General features: G+C 37.9%; 2 protein-coding genes and 1 pseudogene across 21 annotated transcripts in view; 2 read left to right on the forward strand and 1 right to left on the reverse strand.

Moving 5' to 3' along the window:
- The window catches only part of NSL1 (NSL1 component of MIS12 kinetochore complex), a 44,741-nt gene extending 17,345 nt beyond the window's left edge, over positions 1 to 27,396 (reverse strand). For 4 of the 5 annotated variants that reach the window (XM_054507975.2, XM_045877188.3, XM_064594162.1 and 1 more), the window contains exons 1-4: positions 27,163 to 27,396; positions 24,141 to 24,216; positions 19,525 to 19,655; positions 16,412 to 16,466 (exon numbers count right to left, since the gene is read on the reverse strand). In XM_054507975.2, the coding sequence (XP_054363950.1) occupies positions 16,412 to 16,466; positions 19,525 to 19,655; positions 24,141 to 24,216; positions 27,163 to 27,396 (496 nt within the window). Of the gene's footprint in view, positions 1 to 12,093; positions 12,380 to 16,411; positions 16,467 to 19,524; positions 19,656 to 24,140; positions 24,217 to 27,162 lie in introns of those variants that run through there. The other variant, XM_064594163.1, reaches the window with a different exon arrangement.
- LOC123847230 (U6 spliceosomal RNA) lies at positions 17,420 to 17,517 on the forward strand (annotated as a pseudogene).
- Positions 27,397 to 27,413: 17 nt separating the features above from the next.
- Positions 27,414 to 27,817, forward strand: part of TATDN3 (TatD DNase domain containing 3) — a 47,546-nt gene continuing 47,142 nt past the window's right edge. For all 16 annotated transcript variants that reach the window (XR_010412280.1, XR_010412283.1, XR_010412284.1 and 13 more), the window contains exon 1: positions 27,414 to 27,618. Coding sequence is in view for 9 of the 16 variants with exons in the window: in XM_064594156.1 (XP_064450226.1) it covers positions 27,553 to 27,618 (66 nt within the window). In the remaining 7 variants the exon portion in view is untranslated. The remainder of the gene's footprint in view (positions 27,619 to 27,817) is intronic.

Consider the following 27,817-nt stretch of genomic DNA (forward strand, 5'->3'; position numbering starts at 1 on the left):
GAGAGCACGAGAGGGAGGAGGGTCAGAGGGAGAAGCAGACTCCCTGCCGAGCAGGGAGCCCGATGCGGGACTCGATCCCGGGACTCCAGGATCATGACCTGAGCCGAAGGCAGTCTCTTAACCAACTGAGCCACCCAGGCGCCCAATTATAAACAGATTTTTACACATGAATTTCTGGTGGAATATTCTAAAGTTGTGTTGGACATATAAGACGTTTAGTATTCCTGGCTCCTGACTACAAAATGTCAGCTGTACCCTCTCCATTCCTGTGGTAACCAAAAATTTCCCTCACTTTTTCAAAAGTGCCACTAGGGGGCAGTACTGTCTCCAGTGAGAACCATGGTGTTCTTATCTGTTAGCACTTCTTGGGAACAAGAACCTCATTCTCTTAACCTTGGACTCCCTAGTGTCGAACACAGCGCCTGACACGTAAAGCAGGTGCTCAATATGTATGACGAAACAAGGCTATGACAAGAGTGTGCTGTGGAGGCACAAAGAAGGGTGAGGTCAATCCAACAGGGGAATTGAAAGAAGAGTAGAAGCTCCACAGGTATGAAAGTCTCCATAGAAGAGGATCTGCCCTGGATGGCTGGGGTGAGTGGGAATAGGAGGTTGGTGGTAGAGGATGTGCTATACCAAAACAAGGGAATAAATCAAGAAAGAAGAAAACACAGGAACTAGGAAACATGATTCAAAACAGAAGTACAGGAAATTCCTAGGATGATGAGGAAAGGAACAGATGGGACAAAAGCTTTGCAGAGGCCTAGACAGCAACCAGTCCAGATTAGAACAGGAAGACAAAAGGCTCCCAGGGGAATATCTCCAAGAAAAAGGAAAAGGTTTTAAGATGGATTTGATGGATAACCTTAAGTGTTTACCATATTGAGAGTAATTTTACAGTTCTATAGAAGAGTTTGGGAAAGAATTAGTGATAGACACAACAGCAAACTAAACAAACAGAAAAATAAAGCAATTATCATTCCGAAGGATGAGAAGCTGTTCAAGAAAAATATACTCATAGTAATGATTACCTGACTCATAATGAAGAACATTTATATAGTCATAACAATATAAATAATAAATACTACCGATTTTTTGACAAAAATGAGAGATTAAAAGTGAAGCTGGTGAATGCAGTTTATTCTTTGAGAAACTTGACTATGAAAAGAAAACAGGAGTACAGAGATGAGAAACACAATGGCATGACATCTGTCTCTACTTAATCCCAACAGCCCACTCCTACGGTAGTATGGGGTGGCATCCATTGCCAATCAATCTTGTGTAATAACCATTAACAACCCTGTGAAGCAAGCAGGTTTCATCAGCCTCCTTTAACAGATAAGAAAACAAAAGCTGTGAGAACTGAGAACTGATCTAGAATAGAATTAGAACCCACATTTCCTAGAATTCAAAGCATACACTGTTTTATATTCTATATGTAACTTTCTAAAATACCCCTTTGTCCAGAATTATACTATACTCATAAGAATATAAATTAACAAATGGTCAAAAGTTAGCTCCAACATAATAAAAATCTCTTGAAATAAAAAGAAATTATGTCTGGTAAAAAAACTGTGAAAATAGAACAATTCTAGAGTTAACTCTGTTTTAACTATTAACATTACAGTATCCTTTTTTTTTTTTAAGATAAGTGAATTAAATTCCTTTCATTGAAAACTAAGGAACATCAGTAATTTTAGGAATAAAACCAAGCACACAAAGATTTTAAAAAGCACTAAAGAGGGGGGAAAACAAACACACAATTAAAAATGATCACTAAATATGTGAATATATTGCCTATAAATGCATCAAAAAAGCATTTTCCAACATTAATATCTGCTTAGAAGTTTTCAAAATATATAAACTTTCACTCCCTCACTCAAGATTATTTTAAATGAATTTTTCACTTCTTATAACTGGTAAGAGCATATAGGTAATCCTGATATACAAACATCTGACTGAAGAATGTATCACATGCAGATGGCTAGTCCCTGCCAGGTAGGAGACTGCAGATGGGCTTCCTTCAGAGACATTCTCAATGGCTTTCTCTCCATAGCCTTCATGGGGACATCTTTGTGACTCCACTATCCTCTCACTGCAAAGGTGTTTAGGGATCCAAACTGTTCCCTCCAAATCCTATTTAAGCATCTGTAGTGGAACTAATGTGCATCTGAAAGGTGATTTTCCTAATATTTTTCAACATAAATGGGTAGTATTTCAGCTACATTATAGGAAAAAATAGGTCTTTAAAGGGTAGCCTAGAAACTTACCCATTTATAATGCCACTTGCAAATTTTTTCAGAGGGGAAATGCATTTCAAATTCCAAAGCTCAGATTGAATAAGAATTTTTGAAACAACCATTTGTAAGTGGGTAACTACCTGTAAATATTCTGGCAGTGGCTTAAGCAAGTTGGCATTATTAGGAAAGAAGAGGAACTGTCTCTAAGTCTTCTGCTTGTAGGGTCAGCAAAAGAACTGGAAGTATCAAGTCTACTGTAGAGAAACTTAAAATAGCTCCTTGTCATCTGTACATGTTTAGTGAAGGACAGGGGGGAAAAGGGAGTCTCTTCAATTAACTTCAAAGAACTTTTTAAAAAAAGAAGACAATATAGAAGCAATTATTAGTTTTACTAATAGGATCACAAAAGGTTATAACTGACAAATGAAAACTCATCTTACTGCTAGATAACTAATCAGAGGATTGCTGCAAGGATATTAAAAAAAAAAGTTTGCTCTTAAAAATGTGGAAGTAGGCACCCTTGAGGACATTGCCTTCCCTAGGCACTTGCTTTCTAAAACATAGGGAAATGAAAAAGTGGATATGAAAGATTGGGTAATCAACCTAGTTTTGCTTTCAGGTCACTGCACTGACTAAACTAGGAAACATGAACTTCTAAAAGCCTGCACGAATGTAGACATTCAGCAAAAAAGCACTAGCTGAGGGCTTCCTTTCTATTCCCAGTGTATTTTATGTGCATAAATGAGCAAGCAAGCATGCATTACATAGGATGTCTGGCTTATACTGGTTGCTAAAGGGATAACTAAAGGCATGAATAAGAACCATGAATTGAAAAGTAGCACCCTTGGTGAAAATGAAACAAAAACCTAAGCAGTGATTTATGACTTCTGGAAGGTAACCCTTTGCTACAACTTAAACAGAGCTGTTGAACACACCTACTAGGTCACAGATATATATAATCCTCTATATCCACGCCCACCTGCACCTCACCAGCATCTTCTGTACTGAAGAGTTGTATCTCTTTTAAGGTACCATATATTTTCAAACTCCTAGCCTGTGTTTGCTGGCCTGGGCCAAGTCTCTAACATTATCCTGTAATGTTCTTTCCCACTATTCCCTCCACTGGAGCCTCAGTGGTCTTTTCTCCATAAATATTGAAGCTCACTCTTGACTTAGGAACCTTGTTCTAGCTCTTCCCTAACTGAAAAGCTCTTCCTCTTGTCATAAGATAAATTCCTTCTTGTTACTTCCCCAAAAGTGTCTTCCATCACCTAAACACATCACCCTACCACTGACTGTTTACTTTTATATCTGTTTATACTTTTCTTTTCTCAACTAGAACATAATTTCCATAGAACAGGGACCTTGTTTGTGTTGCTCACCATTATATCCTCTACAGTGAGAACAGTTCCGGCATATAGTAGACACTTGATAAATATGATGAGTGCATGGATGAATAATAGTCACTCAATATTTATTCAGCATGGTGCTATATACTGGTCACATATAATGCAAATGCAAAATAAAAAAGCTCATGGAGCTTTCAGTTTTGTGAGACCATAAACAAGGAAATACACAAATATATTGTAACAAGTGCTATTAAGGAAATAAACAAGTATTATGACAGAGTACTGGGGAGAGGCTATTGTCATTACGGTAGTTAGGGAAGATCTCTCTGAGGAGGCAGCATTTAAATGAGAAAGAAAAACTGAGAAGATGCCAACTTTAGAAGCACCAGGGAAAAGCATGTGTGAAAGTGAGGCACTTTCAAAGAACTGAAAGGTGGACCATAGGGCTACGGCAAAAAGGAAAGTGCCTGAAATGAATTTGGAGAGGTTAAGTGGGGGCCAGATCATGGAAGGGAATGTTAAGAAGTTTGAAATGTTATTATTATTATTTTTAATTGGAAGATTTTAGGATTTTAAGCAGAGGAATGAAAACTGATTTGTGTTTTTAAGAGTATCGTAGACTTCTGGTCAACTTGGTCTTGAAAATTCACAAAACTCCCCACCTTTGTCCAAAACATCATCGCATAAATGTAGAAAATTAAAAAGATATCCCAAAGCATATACAAAATAAACATTTCTATGAACCATAAAAAAGTAAAAGAGAAAAAGCTGTAAGTCAGGCCAAAGTTGCAGATCCACCAGTAAGCAGATGGTAAGTAGGCAGTCGGTACCCAGGACTTTGCTTCCTATAACATAGAAGGGGCCCACCCAAAGTCCAGAGGAGCAGGAAATGGGAAGAGTCAGCTTCATTGTATGAAACCAATAGCTGAGATAGAGTTTTCCTACCCTGAAAAGGAGGCTGAAAAAGACCTGCCATTAACCATGGCCAGGAGCTGAGGCGTATGTTAGAAATGATGGGAGCCAGATAATGCCTCAAAGCCTGAGCCTGGACCAAGCTGCCTGCTGACTTAGTGACTGGATCCACTATCTCCTCTATTACAGTGGAACAGGGGCCCCAAGCTGCCAACTCAAGATTGGCTCTTTGCTGAGACTGTTCAGGGGCCAGATGAAAGGCAACCACAAAACTACTAGACAGGAAGGGGGGAAAGCAGTGACAAGAAAATAGGCACATAAATTATCTTAGTGAAGAAGAGTCTGCAAATCAAAATTCCACAATACATGAAGAAATCACAACCATGAATGACAGCCAATATAACTAATATCAAGGTGAGAAACTTACTGCAGATGGCATTAAAAATAGAGCAATCTAAATTTTAGAAGTTTAGGATCCTCTCATAGCTAAAGGAAATCATAATAGACAGTACAAAAGAAAAAAATTATTAAATAAAAACAAGAATACAAAAATAGAAGAATTGATAAAGAAGCAAAGTTGAAAGATTAGGTTAAAGGTCTTCTAGAAGATGGGAGTCCTCTGATTCAAAGTATACCTGGAGATGTGAGTGGAAGATGGGAGGAAAGAGGATGCAAGCAAAACAAATAAAAATCCCACTCCCTGAAATGTATATAAATCTATTTAAATAAAATTGTGTGTGTACAAAGCACAAAGAAATTACCAATAAAAGGCAGAGTTGAACTATTGTTACACTGTTGAGTGAAAAAGTCAAGAATGTATTATGTAATACTGATATAAGAAAATAAACAACTTAGGGCGCCTGGGTGGCTCAGTCATTAAGCGTCTGCCTTCGGCTCAAGTCATGATCCCAGGGTCCTGGGATCGGGCCCCGCATCGGGCTCCCTGCTCAGCAGGAAGCCTGCTTTTCCCTCTCCCGCTCCCCCTGCTTGTGTTCCCTCTCTCACTGTGTCTCTCTCTGTCAAATAAATAAATTAAATCTTTAAAAAAATACAAAAATAAACAACTTATAACCCCCTGTGCCTGTCTGCTCACTTACAAATACACTGATAAAGATCTAAAATCAGACATATCAAACTGTCAAAGTACTTGTCTATTTGAAGGTGTGTGGAATCAGGCAGACTTGGGAGGATTTTCATTTACTACTATATATACACCATTGGTTATTTAAAATTTCATGTTAAACTTGCATATACTATGAGCACAAAAGTATAAAAATATAACATAATTTAAAATACAAACACAGATCTATGGCAGTTGAACTGGAGGATTTCTACCATATACTTAGGTTAAAAGAGTAAACTGCACAGTTTGAATACATGACTCAATTTTCTGTAAAATAAATTATCCCACAAATGTTCAGTGCATATATATTCCTGTATGATTATATGAGTGGAGAAAGATGGATAAATGGATTTGTACCAGGTTAAGATTGGATATCTGAAGGTGTAGCGAATGGAAGGGAGAGAGGTAGCCAAAACAAAAAGTAAAAAATAGAATACTATATTTTTTTAAATATATATGATCAATTTATATAAAATTATGTATTTATTTCATAGATACTTCTTGAGTGTACAATGTCAGATAATGATTTTAGAGAGTTAGCAGGGGACACAGAAGTACAAAACAAAGTCCTTGTTCACAGGGAGTTTATAATACAGTGGGGGGAGGGATGCAGATGATAAAATAAGCAGAAAGTATATGTCATTTAAGTGGTGAAAGAAACAAAAGCAGATTAAGGGGACAGAGTATGACCAAGGGGGTCAGAAGGGAATGTGACATAGGTTGTCAGGAAAGACCTCTCTGATGAGGTAACTTTGAACAGAGAGCTGAGTGAAGTGAGTCAGGCAGGTGGTTTCAGATAGGAACCAAGGAACAGCAAGTGCAAAAGCCACAGGGCCACTGTGTGTTTGGTATGTCCTTGGGGAAACTGCAAGAATGCTAGTGTGGTTGCAGCACAATAAGGAAAGGTGAGAATGATAAGAGACCAAGGTCAGAGATGAAATCAGAGAAGCAGCCAGGGACCAAGTCAGAGAGGATCTTGTAAACCAAGGGAAGTAGGATGGGGAGCCACTACAGGGTTTTAAGCAGGGGTGACATCGTCTGATTATGCTTTGAAAGGAATTCTCTGGATGCTGTGTGGGAAACTGGAATGGAAGGAAGGAGACCAGTGAGGTGACTATCGTAGTAATCTTGCTAAGAGAACATGGGTAAGAGAGGTACTGATGGATTTGGTGGAAAGTGGCTGAATTTGAAAGATGTTTTCGAGGTAAGGGCAGCAAGACCTGCAGGTGGACTGAAGATGTAGGAGTCAAGCAATAATCATGAGTATTTCTTACACTTTTGACATTTTTAGAATGTGAACGTATTTTTATATAATCAAGAAAAAGCAATAAAGTTATTTTCAACGTTAAAAAAAATAAGAAAAAAGTACACATCAAACACCATGCTAGATAACTAAAAATAAACACCTAGACATATTGTGGTAAAATTGCAGAACATTAAGATTGCAGAGAAAATCTAAAAAGTCAGGAGAGAAAAAACAGACTATCTAAAAGAATGGCAGTATAGACTCTCAGGAGACTTCTTATCAACAATGAATGTCAGGCATGCAGATTGGAAAGGGAGAAGTAAAACTATCCTATTTGCAGATGATATGATACAATCTTTTACATAGAAAATTCTAAAGAGTCCACTAAAAAACTATTAGAATTAATAAATGAGTTCAGCAAGATCAATATATAAAAATCAATTCCATTCCTATACCAATAGCAATGAACAAAGTGAAAATAAAATTTTTTAAAATTCCAATTACATTAGCATCAAAACAATAAAACACTTGGGAATGATGTAAAAAAAGAAGTGCTAAAAACCAGAAAACCTCATTGGAAGAAATCAAAGAAGATCTAAATAAATGTGAAGACGTCTGTTGTTCATGGATTGGAAAACTTAATACTAAATTAGCATTACTCCCAGATTAATTTACAAGTTTAACACAATCCCTATCAAAATCCCAGCTCTAGCTTCTTTGCAGAAATTGACAAACTGATTCTAAAATTCGCATGGAAATTTAAGGGAGCCACAAGTGCCAAACAATCTTAAAAAAAAAAAAAAGCTAGAGTTACCATATAATCCAGTAATCCCATTCCTAGTTACATATACTCAAGAGAATTGAAAACATATGTCCACACAAAACTTGTACACAAATGTTCAGAGTAGCATTATTCATAATAGTCAAAAGTGGAAACAACTCAGAAATGTCTACACTGGGGGCGCCTGGCTGGCTCAGTCAGTAGAGCATGCAACTCTTAATCTCAGGGTTGTGAGTTCAAGCCCCACCCTAGGCTCAGAGTTTACTTTAAAAAAAAAATCTCTACACTGATGAATGGATAAATAAAAAGGATATATATATAAAAGGGAATATTATTTGGCAATGAAAAGAAATGAAGTAGTGATACATGCTACAACATGGATGGACCTCAAAAACACTATGCTAATTGAAAGAAGCCATTCCGGGGCGCCTGGGTGGCTCAGTCGTTAAGCATCTGCCTTCAGCTCAGGTCATGATCCCAGGGCCCTGGGATTGAGCCCCGTATTGGGCTCCCTGCTCAGCGGAAAGCCTGCTTCTCCCTCTCCTACTCCCCCTGCTTCTGTTCCCTCTCTCACTGTGTCTCTCTCTGTCAAATAAATAAAATCTTTAAAAAAAAGCCATTCATTCTTTTTTTAATTTAAATTCAGTTACTTAACATATAATGTATTATTTGTTTCAGGGGTACAGGTCTATGATTCATCAGTCTTATGTAACCAGTGCTCATTACAACACATACCCTCCCCAATGTCCATCACCCAGTTACCCCTCCCCTCCAGCAACCCTCAGTTTGTTTCCTAAGATTAAGAGGTTTGTCTTATGCTTTGTCTCCCTCTCTGGTTTTGTCTTGTTTCATTCTTTTTTTTTTTTTTTTTTAAGATTTTATTTATTTATTTGAGACAGAGAATGAGAGACAGAGAGCATGAGAGGGAGGAGGGTCAGAGGGAGAAGCAGACTCCCTGCTGAGCAGGGAGCCCGATGCGGGACTCGATCCCGGGACTCCAGGATCATGACCTAAGCCAAAGGCAGTCGCTTAACCAACTGAGCCACCCAGGCGCCCTGGTTTTGTCTTGTTTCATTCTTAAAGGACTACATATTGCATGATCCCATTTATATGAAATGTCCAGAAGAGTCAAATCTGTAAACAGTAAGCAGATTAGTGGTTGCCTAGGGCCAGGGGACAGAGAGAGAAGAGACTGGGGGAGAATGGCTAAGGGGTATGAGATTTCTTTTTGAAGTGATGAAAATGTTTAAAAATTTATTTTGGTGATGGTTGCATAACTCTGTGAATATACTGAAAGCCATCAAGTTGTACAATTTAAATGTGTAAATTGAGGGGGCGCCTGGCTGGCTTGGTCACTAAAGGATGCAACTCTTGATTTCTGAGTTGTAAGTTTGAGTCCCATGTTGAGTGTAGAGTTTGCTTAAAAATAAAATCCTTTTAGGGGCGCCTGGGTAGCTCAGTCATTAAGCGTCTGCCTTCGGCTCAGGTCGTGATCCCAGGACGCTGGGATCGAGCCCCACATCAGGCTCCCTGCTCCGTGGGGAAGGAAGCCTGCTTCTCCCTCTCCTACTCCCCCTGCTTGTGTTCCCTCTCTCACTATGTCTCTTTCTGTCAAATAAATAAATAAAATATTTTAAAAAAATAAAATAAAAAAATAAAATAAAATCCTTTTAAAAATTAAATAAATGTGTAAATTGGTATGGTGTATGAATTATATCTCAATAAAGTCATCTAAAAAAGGAGTACCGGAGATAATGATGTAATATATTCCCTATGGTAAATGAAGGTAAATAAAACAAAATTTAAGAGCAAGATGAAATAAAAACTAAGAGAAACTACCACCCACAGACTTTTACTCAAAGTACCTAAAGAAGCACATCAGCAAGAATAGTGAACCTAGAAGGAAGGCATGAGATTCAAGAAACAGTAATCACAGAATTTGGAAAATTTTGTTGATAAATGTAATCATTGAGTACAAAAAAGTAGTAATGAGTAAACTGTATTTTTTTAACAAAAGAAAAACTAACATTCTAGACACAAAGAAAAAAACCAGGGAAGGGGTGTGCTTATTCAGTGGGTAAAGTGTAATAAGGTCCTTGTCTTGTTCAGGAGGGGACTTGAAATACTGAACAACTCCAGACTTTCAGATAATTTTAGAATTCTAGCTAAGCTACATTCTAGCTAAGCTAAAGTTTGATAGGTAACACTAAAAGAAAAGAAACATAGGGGTGCCTGCGTAGCTCAGTCGGTTAAGCATCTGCCTTCGGCTCAGATCATGATCCCAGGATCCCTGCATCAGGCTCCCTGCTCCGCGGGAAGCCTGCTTCTCCCTCTCCCTCTGCCTGCCACTCCCCCTGCTTGTGCTCTCTCTCTTGTTCTTTCTCTGAAATAAAATCTTAAAAAAATAATAATTTCGGGCGCCTGGGTGGCTCAGTCATTAAGCATCTGCGGCTCAGGTCATGATCTCAGGGTCCTGGGATCGGGCCCCGCATCGGGCTCCCTGCTCCGCGGGAAGCCTGCTTCTCCGCCCCCCCCCCCCCCGCTTGTGTTCCCTCTCTCGCTGTGTCTCTGTCAAATAAATAAATAAAATCTTTAAAAAATAATAATGATAATAATTTCAAAAAAAAAAGAAACATAGCATATAGCTTCCAAACCAGAAAAAAGAGAATAAAGAAAATTCTACCAACATGATAGAAGGCCAAAAAAAAGAGGGAAAATGGTAAAAGAAAACTCCTAAATTTGCAAACTAAAAACTACTCAGATATGAGCTATGAAACTTCTATATGTCAAGACTTGGAAATATGGCTAAAGCAGGACGTAGCAGCCTTCAATGCATTTATTAAAAAATAACTCAAGGGGCGCCTGGGTGGCTCAGTCATTAGGCGTCTGCCTTCAGCTCAGGTCATGATCCCAGGGTCCTGGGATCAAGCCCCGCATCGGGCTCCCTGTTCAGCGGGAAGCCTGCTTCTCCTCTCCCACTCCCCCTCCAACTGTATTCCCTCTCCCACTCTGTCAAATAAATAAATAAAATCTTTAAAAAAAAAAATAACTCTCAATGTATTCAACTAAAGAAGCTATAAATTACAGAGAAAACTCAAGAAAGCAGGAAGACCATAACTAAAGATAAGAATTCAAGGAACCAAAAAACTGAAAAAAAAAAAAAAAAAAAAAAGACTCAGAGAAAAACTCAGAAAAACTAAAAGCTGACTTTTTGAAAAGACTATAAAAACAGAAACCTAAAGCAAGATATTACCAAAAAAGAGAAAGCTTAAACAATGTTAAGAAAGAAAATAATATGTGGAGTAGAGATTTTACAAACATAAGCAATTACTATAAATAATTTCATATCAACATACTGAGCACATGGATGAAACAGACTATTTTCCAAACAAATATTACCAAAATTGATTCAAGAAAGAAAAAAAAATGAAGAAATAAATAAGCATTAAGTATACTAGTGTTTAGAATAGCTAGCTAAAGGCTAAGTCAGATATCACCCCAACCACCCACTAGGGTCAGTTTTATAGATGAATCTTACCAACTCTTCAAAGAACAAATAACCTCTGTATTTACAAACTGTTTTATGAGGGCAGTATAACCTTGATGCCAAAATTAGAAAAGGTCAGCATGTTTTAAAACACCACATGTACATTTCTTGTGTGTAACTACAGAAGGAAATATACTAGAAGCAAATATACTAAACAAAGTATAAGCATAAAGTATAGGTAAATTTAATTCCACAGTGCATGAAAAAAAATATATTAAGTGGGGTTTTCTCTATGAAGGCAAAGATAACCATCAGAAAAATCTGTCAATGTTTATTCACCGTATTAATGGAGTTAGAGATAAAAAGCATATGATCTAAGGGCACAAGGGAACTTTATGAATTATAGAAAATGCTCCATATCTGAATTGTGGTGATGGTTACATAGTTGTCTACATTTGTCAAAACTCAAACTGTATGCATAAAATGAATGTAGTTTATTATATGTAAATTATTCCACAATAAAGTTGGTTAACAAATATATAATCTCAGTTTGTGCAAAAGAAGTATTCGATAAAATTAGACACTCATTTTAAAATATTATGACCACTATCATTGCTACTAGCCACCATTATACTGAAGATTCTAATCAATGTAATAAGACAAAAAAAGATGTATAAAGTTAGAAAAAAGATAAAACCCATCATTACTTGCAAATGATATGATCATCTACATTTTTAAAAATCTAACTGAAACTAGATAAGCCATTAGGACTAAAAAGAATTCAGCAAATAAAAATCAGTGGTGTTCTTAAACATCAGCAATATTCAATTATACTATGTAATCGCAAAATGCTACCATTTACAATAGCTACAAAAAGGTATCTAGGAACAAATAAAAGGTGCAAAACCTATAGAGAAATTTATAAAACGCTATTTTTTTTCTTATAACTATCTTTATCACACATTTTTAAATACTTCTCTACATCATTACAGAATGCCTACCATATCCATTCCCTTAAACAACACTGTTCTCAAAGAAACAAGCGGGCACCACTCTTACAATCATCTTTATTACATGTGTTTATAAAACACTATTGACGGACATTTTGAAAAAAAAACAAAATGAGATATAATACGTTCACAAATAGGATGTACACTGTTAAACATGGCACTTCTTTCTAAATTAATCTATAAATATCAAAGGATCTTTATGTCACTTGGGTAGAGGATTTCTTAAAGACACTGAAAGAACAAATTATAAAGGAAAAAAAACTAGTAAATCCAACTATATTAAAATTTATATATAAGATTATTAAAAGACAAGCCAAAAATTGAAATCAATTATTTACAGTGCTTATAGCCAAAGGATTAATATCCAAAATGTGTGTGTGTATGTGTGTATAGATATATGCCTGTATGTACAACTCTTAGAAGTAAGTTCAAACAAACCAACAGAAAAATAGGCAAAGAATATAAATAGGCAACTCACAGAAGAAACTGTAGGGTTAGAAGAAACTGTAGGGTTAGGCTGAATAGTAACAGTTCAAATGTAATAGCTGAATAGAAACAAACCTTATGACCTAGAAATTCTGCTTCCAGAAATCTACTCCAGAAAATCTGTGGCATATTTACACTATACAAGGAAACAGTTATAAGAATGTTCTTGTAATACTATTTATAACAGCAAAAAAAAAAATAATAATAATCTAAGTGTCTCTCAATAGAGGAATGGATAAGCAGTGGTGTATTCGGAATACTATGTATTAGCTCAACGAACAGAAAGCTTTCTGTATATACAATGTCAAGGGGGAAAAAGTTGCAGAATATGATCAGTATGATACAATTTATAGAAAAATCTAAAAACAAATGCCATATATTATTTATGGTTACATATCTATAGAGTAAAAGGATAAATAACATGGACAATAAGGGATCCACTCAGCTTGAAGATAGTGATTACTTCTGAAGTAAGAGAGAATAGAATAGGATGGTGAAGGAGTACAGAGCTTTCAGGTGCATCCATAGCTTTTAGTTCCTAAAAAGGTCTGAAACAAATCTGGCAAAAATGTGAATAACCCTTAAATATGGGTGGTAGCAACAAAGATGTTTATTATGTTATACTCCATATTTTCTATATGTTTGAAATATTTCAAAGAACTTTTAAAAAAATCAACTGTCCTATATATATATATATATATATATATATATATATATATATATATACCATGGAATGGGAAAAAACAAGAGTGAAACAGAAAGACCTTCTAGAAAGCATGTGTAGAAATCCTGGCTAAAGTGACGGTGATCTAGATTAGAAGTGATAATAGCAGGATGGAGAGAAATAGATGAATGGTGAGATTATATTTCAAAGGAGTAATTTGTAGTTTATTGATGGACTGGATATGAGGAGTTCAGGGGAGGAAACAATCAAGGTTGACTTCTAACTAAAGCAATAATGTAGATTAAAGTGCCATTTACTCAGGGAAAACTCGGAAAAGAACCAGTTAAGGGCATGAACGAATTCTGTTTTATGTTCATCTTTTACACTCAAACATAAGCTCTTTAAAGGTAGAATCTGTCTACTTTATCTCTGTATCCCTCAAAGTTCCTAACATAACTGCCAAATCAATGTTATACACACTGGCTAAGTATTGCTTTTTAAAAACCAGAAAACCTTCTTTAAAAATGTCAGCTTTCAAATAAATAAATTACTTAATATTCTAATAGCAAGAAGAAAAAACTTTCAAGAAATTCCCACAAAAATTTTCCCATGCAGCTTATTCAGACTTTTAGGTTCTATACAAATTTATGCTTTCTATTTTCCTAAGCCATTTTAATTAATTTTGTATGATTTTACCAGTTAGATGTATTATAAGTTATGTATAAGGTATGGCGTAAATGAGAGGATTTATCGTAAGGTTGTTTTTTTTTTGAAAGAGCGTGGGGGGAAGCACGAGTGGGGGGAAGGGGCAGAGGGAGAGGGAGAAGAAGGCTCCCCCCTGAGCAGGGAGCCAGACACGGGGCTCAATCCCAGGATCTTGAGATCATGAACTGAGCCAAAGGCAGATGCTTAACCAACTGAGCCACCCAGGCGTCCCTATAATAAGGTTATTATTACATAGTATCTCTTTATAAACTAGTACTTATGTATTTTAGTTATAGATTATTGAACCCCTCATCTCTTGTGATTCATAATCCAACCTTGGTAATTAGGAAGAACAATGTAATATTTACTGACAGAGCTGGCATTCACACCTAAAGCATCAGGCTCCAAATCTAGAATTTACCATAAAAAAACTGAGGTTCTGGGGCACCTGGGTGGCTCAGATGGTTAAGCGTCTGCCTTCGGCTCAGGTCATGATCCCAGGGTTCTGGGATCGAGCCCCACATTGGGCTCCTGGCTCAGCAGGGAGCCTGCTTCTCCCTCTCCCTCTGCCTCTCTCCCTGCTCATGCTCTCTCTCTCTCTCTCTCTCTATCTCTGTGTCTCAGATGAATAAATCTTTAAAAAAAAAAAAAATTGAAGTTTGAAGAAATCAAGGGACTTGCCCCAAAATACACAGCTAATAAAATTGTAAGTTAACTTTGCTGTACTTACAGAACTGATGCTATTCTAAGTTCATAAATATTATGAAAGTGTATAACAACAAAATCTCAAAATTTATCCAAAGTATAGATTCTTAATTATTCTTTTGCTTACTTTTGAAGTAAGAATAATATGATATAAAGGATTTTTCCACTATTACTACATAACTGGAATGGTAGGGGAAAAAAAATCATGTAGACCTTTTAAAGATCATTTAAGTAAATTTGTTTTCCCTACTAAGATAAAAAGGTTACAAGTTTCTTTAGAGGATAATTATATCTAAAAAGTAATACTTGGGGGGATGCCTGACTGGCTCAATTGTAGAGCATGTGATTCTTGATCTCCAGATCATGAGTTCGAGCCCCATGTTGGGTGTAGAATTTAAAAAAAAAAAAAAAAAGAAGAAGAAAAGTAATACTTGGGTAATTACTTTACCACAAGTTTCAATTATTATCTTTATATTGTTCAAAATCAAAACAAGTATATGTCAACTACTGCATTTTGGCAACTTCCCCTGTTTAGTGAGCCTAGGTCAACTTTTATTTGTCAAACAGAGTGAATGCTGTGATTTTAACAAATTTCTGAGTATCTATATACTTGTACATTCCCCTCTTGGTTTATCCTCATTGGCACTGGGAGATTTATGAGGGGCAGGAGACATGTTAGAAAGTAGTGCACAATTTGACAAAGATAAAGTACTCAAAACCGTAAGTATAAGAAGCCCATACAAATAAATCAAGGTTTTAATTAAGGTTTTTCTAATAGTTCAGAAATGGTACTTAAAAAAAGGGGTTGTGCATCTGAGTGGCTCAGTCAGTTGAGCATCTGACTCTTGATTTCAGCTCAGGTCATGATCTCGGGGTCATGGGATTGAGCCCTGCATCAGGCTCCATGCTCAGCACAGAGTCTGCTTGTCCCTCTCCCTCTGCTCCTCCCCAGCTCATGTGCATGCGCACGTTCTCTCTAATAAATAAATACAATCTTAAAAAAAAAAAGAAAGAAAGAAAGAAATGGTACTTTTGAGTGCCAAAGGAAAACACCGAAAGGTCTCTTAGGAAAATTGTTACAAATTTTTAAATGTGAGAACAGAACCATTTAAAAATATGTATGATCCACATTTTTAGCAATGCAAATTCTGTTGCTGGATTTACTTAAGTTTTTATCAATTTTATTTCTCTGAGTTTTAAAGGATGCATCTAAATGGAAACAGAACTGAGTTCAAAGGTATATCAAGTATGCATATCTCTTAAGTTCAACATTATATTTTTATTGGATTTTATTTTGGAAACAATGAGAAAACCAATGACGGTTATCACACTGGGGAGTGACACCATGAATGCTTTAACAGTATAACTTTGGCTGTAATACAAAGAATGGACAGTATAGTAGCAGTTAGAAATGGGAAGATACTATAATAGAAGTTAGAGATTGAGAAGATGTAATAGTCTAGGTCAGGGGAGAGCTTTATAAAAGTCCAGATTCCTAGGACCTACTCCTGGAGATTGCTGAGTCAGTACATTTAGAGCAAGTTTTTATAATCCTAGAGAAGAGCTAAACACGGATGACTGGTAGTGAGTTAGAGCATCGAAGGGAAGATACCCTTCACACGGACACCTTTAAAAGAGTATCAGGAACTCATAAAAATTACAAGCTGATACTTCACTTTTACCACAAAGGAGCACTGACTCACCTGGATCAGGGTCATATTTTAGGTCCAATGGATGTACAACAGGGTAGTACTGCTTCTAAACACAATATAAATTAAAACAGATTTAATCACTTAATCCTTCATATAAACATTTCCTTCAACTAATGTAAGCAAATATACTATTAGCTGGTAGAACCATTCTTTTAAAGAAAATGAAAGGGCGGGGCGCAGGGGTAGCTCAGTCAGTTAAGCGTCTGTCTATGGCTCAGGTCGCCTCAGGTCATGATCTCAGGGTCCTCAGAGGATGGAGCCCCTTTTGTTGAGCGTTGAGCTCCCTGCTCAGCGGGGAGTCTGCTTCTCCCTCTCCCTCTGCCCCTCACCACCACCCATCACTAGTGCGCTCTCTCTCTCAAATAAATCTTTAAAAAAGAAAGAAAAAAAGAAAAAAGGAAAAATTGAAAGATTGAAAGAAGATCCTGAAATCTGTAGGAAAGGAGGCCAAAAGATCAAACTCAGTCTGAATTAGACCTTTTATAGCACTGCCTCCTACTGCATACACTAAGAAATAGCACCATAAAAAAAGTTTAAAAAAAGCAAACAAGCAAATTAAAGCCACAGAGATTGAATTTTGTGTTTAAAGTACAAGGTAGTCTCCAAATTATGAATAGACTGTTTTTTCAAAAGTTCATTTTCTTTTTTTTTTTAAAGATTTTATTTATTTATTTGACAGAGAGAGAGTTAGCGAGACCAGGAACAGAAGCAGGGGGAGTGGGAGAGGGAGAAGCAGGCTTCCTGCGGAGCAGGGAGCCCGATGTGGGGCTTGATCCCAGGACCCTGGGATCATGACCTGAGCTGAAGGCAGACACTTAACGACTGAGCCACCCAGGCGCCCCTCAAAAGTTCATTTTAAGACAATGTTTGGAACTCAGAACTCATATTCGCACAGAAGCGGCTTTAAAAAGTGGCCGCTACCATGTCAGCACACTGAAGCCTATACATCCTGTGATAGGCTGGGACTATGAGAGCAGAACTATAGCATAGGATCCACGGGCTCACTTCGGCGAGCACATACACTAAAACTGAAATGATACAGAGAAGGTTAACATGGCCCCTGTGCAAGGCTGACATGGAGTAAGACCTACAATTCAGCAAAAAGAGTAAAATGTTCCTCCTTACTCCTGCCCAAAGCCAGCAGGAGCCAAAAATGTTTTCTAAAAGAGCTGCCTTTAGTATCCTCACCCCATCCATCCATTTTGCATCCATTTTTAAACTTCCACAGCAGTACCCACCTAGGCCTGCCAACTTTCTTTCTTTTATGCAATACTGATTACCAATTAGACTCTTTCCAGGAAAGAAGGGGGGTAGTAATAGGGAGAGAGAAAATAAATACATTTTGAATGTTTTTCCTGGAGAAACTTTAAAAAGCAAGGTTGGGATGGGGGAGATAGAGTAGGGTATTTTTTTGAGAATGCTTTGCAAGAAAAAAAAATGAAAAATTCTGCTTATATTTTTTTCTCATAGAACAATGTCTTTACTGTCTAAAACAATTCCTGACAGGGGCGCCTGGGTGACTCAGTCATTAGGCGTCTGCCTTCGGCTCAGGTCATGATCCCAGGGTCCTGGGATTGAGCCCCGCATCGGGCTCCCTGCTCCGCGGGAAGCCTGCTTCTTCCTCTCCCTCTCCCCCTGCTTGTGCTCCTTCTCTCACTTTGTCTCTGTCAAATAAATAAAATCTTTAAAAAAAAAATTCCTGACAAAAAGCAACTGGAAGATTTAAATGTGAAAGTATGCTAATTTCAAAAATTAATGACAAACAGTATAACATAATTTAAAGCAACATGTGTTTCCAGCTCCAGAGGCAGTGCCATTCCCAGCAAACCTACTCCTACCCCATCATGACTTCTGGAGCAAAACAAATTATACACAATTCATAAAGCAAATTTTGGTGTCATGAACAGGTATTCAGCTGTCATCATCAATTTTAAGCTAAAGGGGTCTTCCAAAATATATAAACATATACAAATAATGTGCCAAACACAAATGACACACAGAAAGAAAAGGCCTAAAAGATAAATTTATTGAGGCTCGTGGGTGGCTCAGTTAAGCAACCGACTCTTGGTTTTGGCTCAGATCATTATCTCAGAGGTTGTGAGATGGAGCCCCAAGTCAGGTTCCATGCTTAACAGGGAGTCTACTTGAAGATTCTCTCCCTCTGCCCCCCCTCAAATAATTAAAATCTTTTAAAAAAAAAAGATAAATTTATTTTTCCTTCCTGGACTCAGAATTGTAAAGTTAGTCTTCCTTCCTCAAATTCTTTTTTTTTTTTTTTTAAGATTTTATTTATTTGAGAGAGAGAGAATGAGAGAGAGCGAGCACATGAGAGGGGGTAGGGTCAGAGGGAGAAGCAGGCTCCCTGCCGAGCAGGGAGCCCGATGCGGGACTCGATCCAGGGACTCCAGGATCATGACCTGAGCTGAAGGCAGTCACTTAACCAACTGAGCCACCCAGGCGCCCCCTCAAATTCTATTTTAAAATCAGCTGTGTTTGGGGCACCTGGGTGGCTCAGTCGTTAAACGTCTGCCTTTGGCTCAGGTCATGGTCCCAGGGTCCTGGGATCGAGCCCTGCATCGGGCTCCTTGCTCTGCGGGAAGCCTGCTTCTCCCTCTCTCACTCCCCCTGCTCGTGTTCCCTCTCTCACTGTGTCTCTCTGTCAAATAAATAAATAAAAATCTTAAAAAAAAAAAAAAAAATCACCTGTGTTCAAAATCTAGTATAACTTAGAACAGGAAAAAATCGGGCGCCTGGGTGGCTCAGTCATTAAGCATCTGCCTTCGGCTCAGGTCATGATCCCAGGGTCCTGGGATCGAGTCCCACATCGGGCTCCCTGCTCAGCGGGAAACCTGCTTCTCCCTCTCCCACTCCCCCTGCTGTGTTCCTGTTCTCGCTGTCTCTCTCTGTCATATAAATAAATAAAATCTTTAAAAAAAAAAAAAAAGAACAGGAAAAAATCTTACAAGAGATCAACAGTAGCAATTGAGGAAGAATAGACAAAATGTCATCTGTGTCCACATAGATATCATCTCATACTTTAATTTTTTAATTGTAGTAAAATAGACATAACACAAAATTTATTATCTCAAAGTAAATCATCTTACCAGAATTTCTTGTTTTGCTTTTATGGTTTTGATGACACATTCCAGGATCTTTCTGGGATACTGCTTACGTTTTGTGGCTATATCTACTATGATTTCATCAAACTGATCTTCAAGTACTTTGATATCAGAATCTATTTCAAGAGAAAAACAATATCAAAAAATTTCTTAAAACATCGCTTATATTCTATATAAAAATATAACAAGCTAAATTTAGAAAATACAAAATAATTAAGAAAAACAAATATGGCAAGTTAATGGATGCCCCCATTTTGGTGATTAATTCATTTATTTACTCATTGAAAAATCAATTACTGAGCACCTATGGGAAGCCAGGCCGAAATTAGAAAAATACAAAGATGAATATAACATGATCCCTGCTCTCCAGGAGTCCACAGTTCCCTGGAAGAAACATAACTGCGAAACAACTGATAAATGCAATTGAGGTATGAACAAAATGCTATTCGGACAGAGAACGACGGAACCCTAACTCTGCCTAGGGAATTTAAGACTTTGAACAGAAAGCAACATTTGAGCTAATAAGCCTTGAAATATAAATGTAAATCCATTGGATTAAAAAAAGGTGGGACAAAAACTAACAGGGAGAAGCATTTTAGGCAGAGGAAACTGTATTTGCAAGATCATAGAGGTTTGGGGAAACTTTGTTCTAAAACTAAAAGTTCTAAATGGCTGCAGGATAAAGTGTAAGGAAAGGATGATAAAATATAAAAGAACTAGACTGTAAAGGGCATTTACTGTCAGAGTTTCCAACATGTTTTGACTTCATTATGTGCTGCACCAAAGCTGTGACAGTAGCAGAGTGGAATAGCTAAATCTGAAGTAGACACAACTGGAACAGTAGGAAAAAGTAAGAGACACGGTGACTTTATAATTTATTTGATTTAACTAAAACTATTTATCTGTTGCTTTCCTGTTTTAAAATAGTGAATCTCAAACTCCAGCAGAAAAATTACATGGGGAACTTGTCAGAAGCGCAGAAATTTTGATTCAACAGAAACTTCTGGAATGGGGCCCCAAAATTAAGCACCGAAGATGAAATGAATGCAGGTGGTACATCAACCTTATTTTGAAAATCATCTTTAAAAATAAGTAGTGGGTGCCTGGGTGGCTCAGATGGTTGGGCGTCTGCCTTCGGCTCAGGTCATGATCCCAGGGTCCTGGGATCGAGTCCCACATCGGGCTTTCTGCTCAGTGGGGAGCCTGCTTCTCCCTCTGCCTCTCTCTCTCTGTCTCTTATGAATAAATAAATAAAATCTTTAAAAAAAAAAATAAGTAGTTAAAAACACTAAAGAATGGGGTGCCTAGGTGGCTTAGTTGATTAAGGGTCTGACTCTCAATTTCGGCTCAGGTCATGATTTCAGGGTCTTGGGATCCAGCCCAGAGTGGCTCCGTGCTCAGGGGGGGAATCTAATTGAGGATTCTCACCTTCTCCCTCTGCCCCATCATTGCTCACGTGCACACACGAACCTTCACTCTCTCTCAAATAAATAAATCTTTAAAAAAAAAATACTAAAGAGCTAGGTCATTGGCTTAGCTGGTCTCATCACACCTGTTCTGCTATGTCATAGTCTATGCTAGAAATGTATCTATTTTATTAAGTAGAATCTTCATTAAGAAGTCCGAAACAGTGATATTTATTATTGGAAACTTTCAAACACTGCCGACATATATCAGCATATATATATATATATATATATATGCACACACATACATATTGGGTAAAGATTAATGAAGTACATCAGGTATCTCTCATTCATGTAACAAATATTAAGTCCAACTAAATTCTTTTGAGAGTATTATGAGAAAAACAGTCACTGCTTACTTTGAACACTCATTTAGATGAGCAGCCCTTCCTAAATTTTAATTTATCCATATAAAAAGTTCAATCATTAGCCTGAAATAATGTACTATTTCACAGTTAAAAAAAAAAAAGTCTCCCAGCTAAATCTTCTATGGAGCAGGAAAATGGTTTTTTAGCGCCACCTAATGATAAAACTACAAAACTGAAATATATAAACAATTTTAGCAGGGAAGATTTTGTCACCAATTTAACAAGTATTTACTGTGTCCCTACTATATGCCAAGCTAAGTGTTGAAAAACAAATATAGCCCATGCTCTCAAGGAACTTACACCTTAATTCTTAAATGTACCTGGTCAAGCCTGAAGTCAAGTCCTTTCAGGGTAGTTACAGAGGAAGGGAGAAAGTTGTTTTCACTTGTATATTCATTCACTTTTTTTCCTTTTACTTGTTCACTCATTTTTACAATGATCCCAGTGAACAAAACAGACAAAAACCTCTGCCCTTGCGAAGCTTACTTATTGCTTCTATGTATTAGATCAGATACAAATGCTTTTAATCCTATCTGCTGAACCTTTATCTCTCCTTTCCTACCATCTTAGGGCAAGTCTTCACCATCTTTTACTGTACTATTTCAATAACTTCCCTAAGATCAGCCTGCCTTGAATTTCACCCCTCTCTAATCCACCCCTACACAGCCAGCAGTTAGTGTTCTAAAACACAAAGCTTTTCATGTAAATTCTATTTTAAAAATCTCTACTGGTTCCCCATTGCCTACAGGATAAAGTACAAATTCCTTAGCAAACCCTCAAGGTTCTTTGTGATTTGGCCCCAACTTATCTCTCTGGCCACACCTACCATTTTAGTTTTCCCAATTCATTTTTGACATATTCCAAACATATCACTCCATTGTGCCTTTGTACATGCTGTTCTCTCTGCTTCAAATATCCTTCCTCCTTTTTATCTAGCATGCTGTCATTCATTAAATGCATTTAATTTAACAACAATCTACTCTGTTGGGTCTTATCCCCCTTCCTAAACAGTATAGTAATTCCTTGTCCATTTCCTTCCATTAACAATGAGTTCCTAAATAGTAAGACCATGTGTTTTCATCTACATCCTAGAATTTGGTATGGTGCTTGGCATTATCAAGGGCCCATGAAAGAAGGTAAAATTGTAGTATTCTCAACTATTTCCCCTCATGATTATAGGAAGGAAAAGGGACAAAGAATAACCACACTCTACCCAGGCTGCCAACCTATCAGAAAATATATATCTTAATCTATAAATTGATGAATCATATTGCTAAAGGCAGCCTGGAGCAACAATAAAGCAACTCCAAAGTGACTTCAGAGAACAAGAGTCAAATACACAGGAAAGCCTGTATAGTTTAAAAATACTTTAGGTGATTGTGATACACTCCCTCTTCCCTACTAACTGGCAATCATTCTGATAAAATTTGGGAAATCTAATGTTATTGCTTTTACCATCTCAATATATAAACCAGAAAGTAAATTTTGGTGACTTTGAAGAGATAACTATAATAATCCCAAGGATTAGACAGTGAAGTTTTCTGGGCAAAGTATTATCTTAATGTTGAGAAGAAAAATTATAACCACAGAGGGTGGATAGAATGAGCTTGGAATCAGCTCAAGGGTATAACTGGATAGCAAGTAATATCAAGCAGTGATACCAAGTTATGCTGGTCAGACTCTGTAATATCACCATGGGGAAAGACAAGACACTCTGACCCTCTTGTCAGGGTAGCCCTTCTCCTAGACTTTGCTGGAGAATTCTGACTCTCTTCTCACACAAATCTTTCCTTTTCTACTAAATTTTTTCCTTCTTACACTGACCACTGACCATTTTCTTTCCATTAAAACTTGGATTTTTTTTAGATATGTCAACACCATTAGTTAGGGTACAATCATGTCTGCTTTGAAGAAAGTATTCTGGGGCGCCTTGGTGGCTCAGTTGGTTAAGCATCTGCCTTCAGCTCAGGTCATGATCCCGGGGTCATGGGATGGAGCCCCTCATCAGGCTCCCTGCTCAGCAGGGAGTCTGCTTCTCCCTCTCCCTCTGCAGCTCCCCCTGCTTGTGCTCTCTCACGCTCGCTCTCTCTGTCAAATAAATTAATTAAATCTTTAAAAAAAAGGAAGTATTCTGTCTCTAAAGAGCCTTCTCCATATATTTACCTCATCCTTTACATGGTTGGTACTCTTATAATTTAACTTCATACTTCTAAGGGTACTTTGCTATCTACTATAAGGATCATTTGTAAAAATACAACTTGATTTATAAGGTATTACTCACAGAAATTCTCTGGGCCTGTTTCTTCATCTGGAGATAGTTGTACAGTATTTTCCAGTAAACTACTGACAAGGGTACTTTCAAAGACTAATGAGGTGAAAATCTTGTTGAGAATGCCAGATAGCATATATAAAAATATCAAGGTACCTACTGGGTAGTTTGCCTCAGTAGTCTTCTAGATGTTTCCCTTTTCCCCCCAGTGAAGGAAATTTTTTAAAAGAAGGGACACTGAGGGGTGCCTGGGTGGCTCAGTCCTGGGATTGAGCCCTACATGGGGCTCCCTGCTCAATGGGGAGCCTGCTTCTCCCTCTGTGCCCCCCTACTCCGCTGGTGCTCTCACTCTGCTCTCTCTCTCTCAAATAAATAAATAAATAAATCTTAAAAAAAAAAAAAAGACTGAAAATGGGGATTAAAAATTAGCATTCGAGATAAAATTAGCTACAAAAACAACTCAGAAATTAATGACAGAAGGAAAGTTAAATCACATACCCATAAAATTATCTGAAGCTTCCTGCCATGCTTGCCCATTAATGCTGACATTCTCTTGCACAGCTGATTCAAAAGTCTGAAATAAATTCACAATACTCAAGTCACTAAAAATAACTTAAATATTGAACTAAAACATTTTGGCAAAATAAGAATTTCAGATTTGTAATACAGAATATCAAGAAAAATAGACTAGCTTATTAGTATATTCTTTTCAATGAAGATTCCATTTCAATCATTGATTCTACCTACATTTTAGCTCTGATAATAACCATTACACTACATCTGAGAAAATTTGATGCAAAAATTTATATACTCCTTAAATGAAGAAAAAATACAAGCTAACAAAGTTGAGCTCAGCTGAGTCTCAAGGGTACAAGTACTACATATGCTGCTGAACAAGCATCAGTGTTAACAAGGAAAAAATGCTTAAAACAAAGTAAAATTAATTTCTACTTCATAAAGGACTATTTTTTTTAGAGATGTACACTGAAGTACACAGAAATCAAATGACATGAGCTCTGAAGTTTGCTTTAAAATAGGAAGTGTAGGGGCACCTGGGTGGCTCAGTCGGTTAAGCGACTGCCTTCAGCTCAGGTCATGATCCCAGGGTCCTGGGATCGAGCCCCGCATAGGGCTCCCTGCTCGGCGGGAAGCCTGCTTCTCCCTCTGCCCCTCACCCTGCTTGTGTTCCCTCTCTCGCTGTGTCTGTCAAATAAATAAATAAAATCTTAAAAAAAAAAAAAATTTTGGTGATGGATATACAGGTGTCCACTGTACTAGTCTGTTTTTTGTAAGGTTAAAAATGTTTATACTACATTAAAAAATAAGGGACTAAAGGAATTTGATAGTGCCATTAAAATTTTAAATGCACATTCCCTATTACCTAACAATTTCACTTCTAGCAATGTATCCTAAAAAACTGTTCTCATAAAAACATAAAAAGGATGTACTAGTAATGTTTGTTAAAACACTATTTGAAATTATAAAATACTGAGGGGAAAATAAAATCTAAATTCAAATTCGGAACATGGTTAAATATACTATATCCATATCATGCAATACTAAAAAAGAATAAAGTATATCTCTACCTAACATTGACAAATAATAGTCGAAGACAGATTTGGTAGAGAAAAAAAAAAGCTAAATTGCTAAATACATCATCCTAACACTATTAATGTAAAAAACAAACAAAAATCTAAAACAGCAGAGAGATGTAAAGCCATTAAAAAATGTATAGGATTACACCCTCCATGGGCCCTCCAAAATAGTAAGTTATTTCCAGGAAGGAAGAGGGATGGGGGAGAGGAATTCAGACTTTTGTTTTATGCTGTTTTTTACAATGAGAATGTATTTTACACACTTTGTAGAAGTAAAAATAAGCATAAATCAAATGACTGATAATTATGAGTTAACGTACACACTCTACATTTTAAAGATTTTATAAAATAAAATCCTTACTTTATATATGGGCATTCAAGGATTATCTCAGAATACAAACTGTAATATTCATTGCACAATCATATCAATGGGATTTTTTTTAGAATACCCATTACAATATTACATGGTTTTAGATAAAGAGATATGTCAACATAATTAAAGCCTCTGCCTTTTATCTGCTTTTAATATAAAACACAAGTGAATTCCTTGGTAGTTTAAGTCTTCAAACTTTTATCTTCTAATTCACTTTATCATCCATTAAATAAGGTTTAATAGGTTAAGCCAAGCTCCTCTTTTTCTGTAAAGTAAATGTTCTAAATATGTTAGCACTTCTTAGAAAGGGGCAAATTCTAAAATCATTATGCAACAAAACAGTCTTCTCCCAAAAACTACTAAAAATGTCCTGAGGTATGTCTCTATTCTTCCCTTCCTTGCAAGAAGGTAGTAACAGCGTTACTGTATACAAAACTGGAACACAGACTCGCTACCCAGGTGCTGTTTCTTTATTCTTCCATTTGACGTTTATTTTTATTGTTTGCACTGTGGTCATTCGAACTCACAAGTGTGCTGCATTATGAACTTTTAAACTTATTTTCTAGAGATAGATTGTATGCTTCCTTAAGGCAGGTACCAATCCCTCAATGCTGTGTCTTTCCTCAAAAAACTAGCTTCTTCAGGGCTTTGCAAAATATGTGAGAAAGGAAGGGGAAATGTTATGAGGGCCAGCGAAGTTATTAATCAAGACAGCTTCCTTATCTACTTTAGAGTTGGAGGGAAAATGTTTTCACGACTTTACATGAAGTTCTAAACAGGTAAAAGGAAAAGACCAAAGGCCAGTGCGGTGACTGGCTGACTTCCAGGATTACCCCTTCCTAGAGAATTCCTCCTAGAGTCAGTCTGCACTGTCCAATAGGGGAGCCACTGGCTACTCTGTGGTTACTGAGGCCTTAAAATGTGGCTATAGCCCTAAAGGAGATGAGCTCTAAATTTACGCCACCAGATTTGAAAAGCTTAGTAGGAACAAAAGAATAGAAAAGATCTTGTTCGTTTCCTTTTTACTATTATAAGTTAAAACGGGGGGCGCCTGGGTGGCTCAGTTGGTTAAGCGACTGCCTTCAGCTCAGGTCATGATCCTGGAGTCCCTGGATCGAGTCCCGCATCGGGCTCCCTGCTCGGCAGGGAGTCTGCTTCTCCCTCTGACCTTCCTCCTTCTCATGCTCTCTCTCATTCTCTCTCTCAAATAAATAAATAAAATCTTAAAAAAAAAAAAATAAGTTAAAACGGTATCGTGGATAGAGCGGGCTAAATAAAACATAACATTAAAATTAATTTCACCTATTTTTTTCTTCCTTTAATTTCAAGTTACATACATAGCTCGCCTTGTATTTTTCTACTGGAAGGCGCTGGTCTAAGCGATTAATACCCAGCTGACACTAGCATCTATTTCGACCCCTCGCGTTTCTCGGGCTTCTTCTACCGGAGCGGGCAGCACCGTTAACTTTGCGAAGCCTGTCGTAGGCTCTTTCTGAGCCTTGAGAGGGGTACAGGGTAAGGGGGTGATAAGAGATAGCTACCGGGCCCGTACCCACTGCACATCCCGCAGCGCAGGCTCCCGAATCTCCTCTGGCAGCGCGTCCCCGAGCTTTTCCACAAAGCGGCCGCACAGTTCTAGCATTTCCGTCACGGCCCGCTTCGAGGTGCAGCGCACCCGGAAGTCCTCTCGGGAGGTGCCGGCGACCGAGGCCCCGTCGTCCGCGCCGGCCACTCTCTCCACGTCCCGCGGAGGGGAAGGGACCACCAACACAGGAGCCGCTGCCATTTTTCCAGTTTGAACTGCGGGCGGGAACGCTGGGAGCGGAAGGGCGGGCTCCCACTGGGGGAAGAGGCCCGCGTCCGGCCGGAAACTGAACCGGTGCAGCGGCAGCGTTCCGCCTGAGGCTCGGCGGGAGAGTGGAGGGCGGCGGCGGCTGTGGCGATGGGGGCGGTGGGCCTAGGGTTGGTGGACTGTCACTGCCACCTCTCGGCCCCGGACTTTGACAGCGTACGTATGGGCGAGGCCCGGCCCTGGGAGCGGGGAGGCCCTCCCGTCCTTTCCCTTCAGGTTATTTTTGCTCTCCTCCCTTAGGACCAAGCCTCAGATCCTCCCAGGCTCCTGTTCGTGGCCCTGAGTGACTTGCCCCTGGCTCTCTATTTAACTTCAGTCATTCTGATTTTTCTTTCTGACCCTGAATAGCGTTAAG

Source organism: Mirounga angustirostris, unplaced genomic scaffold (genome assembly GCF_029215605.1).
Source record: "Mirounga angustirostris isolate CCGP_5_RB_7025 unplaced genomic scaffold, mMirAng1.0.hap1 SCAF_6, whole genome shotgun sequence".
Taxonomy (NCBI): domain Eukaryota; kingdom Metazoa; phylum Chordata; class Mammalia; order Carnivora; family Phocidae; genus Mirounga; species Mirounga angustirostris.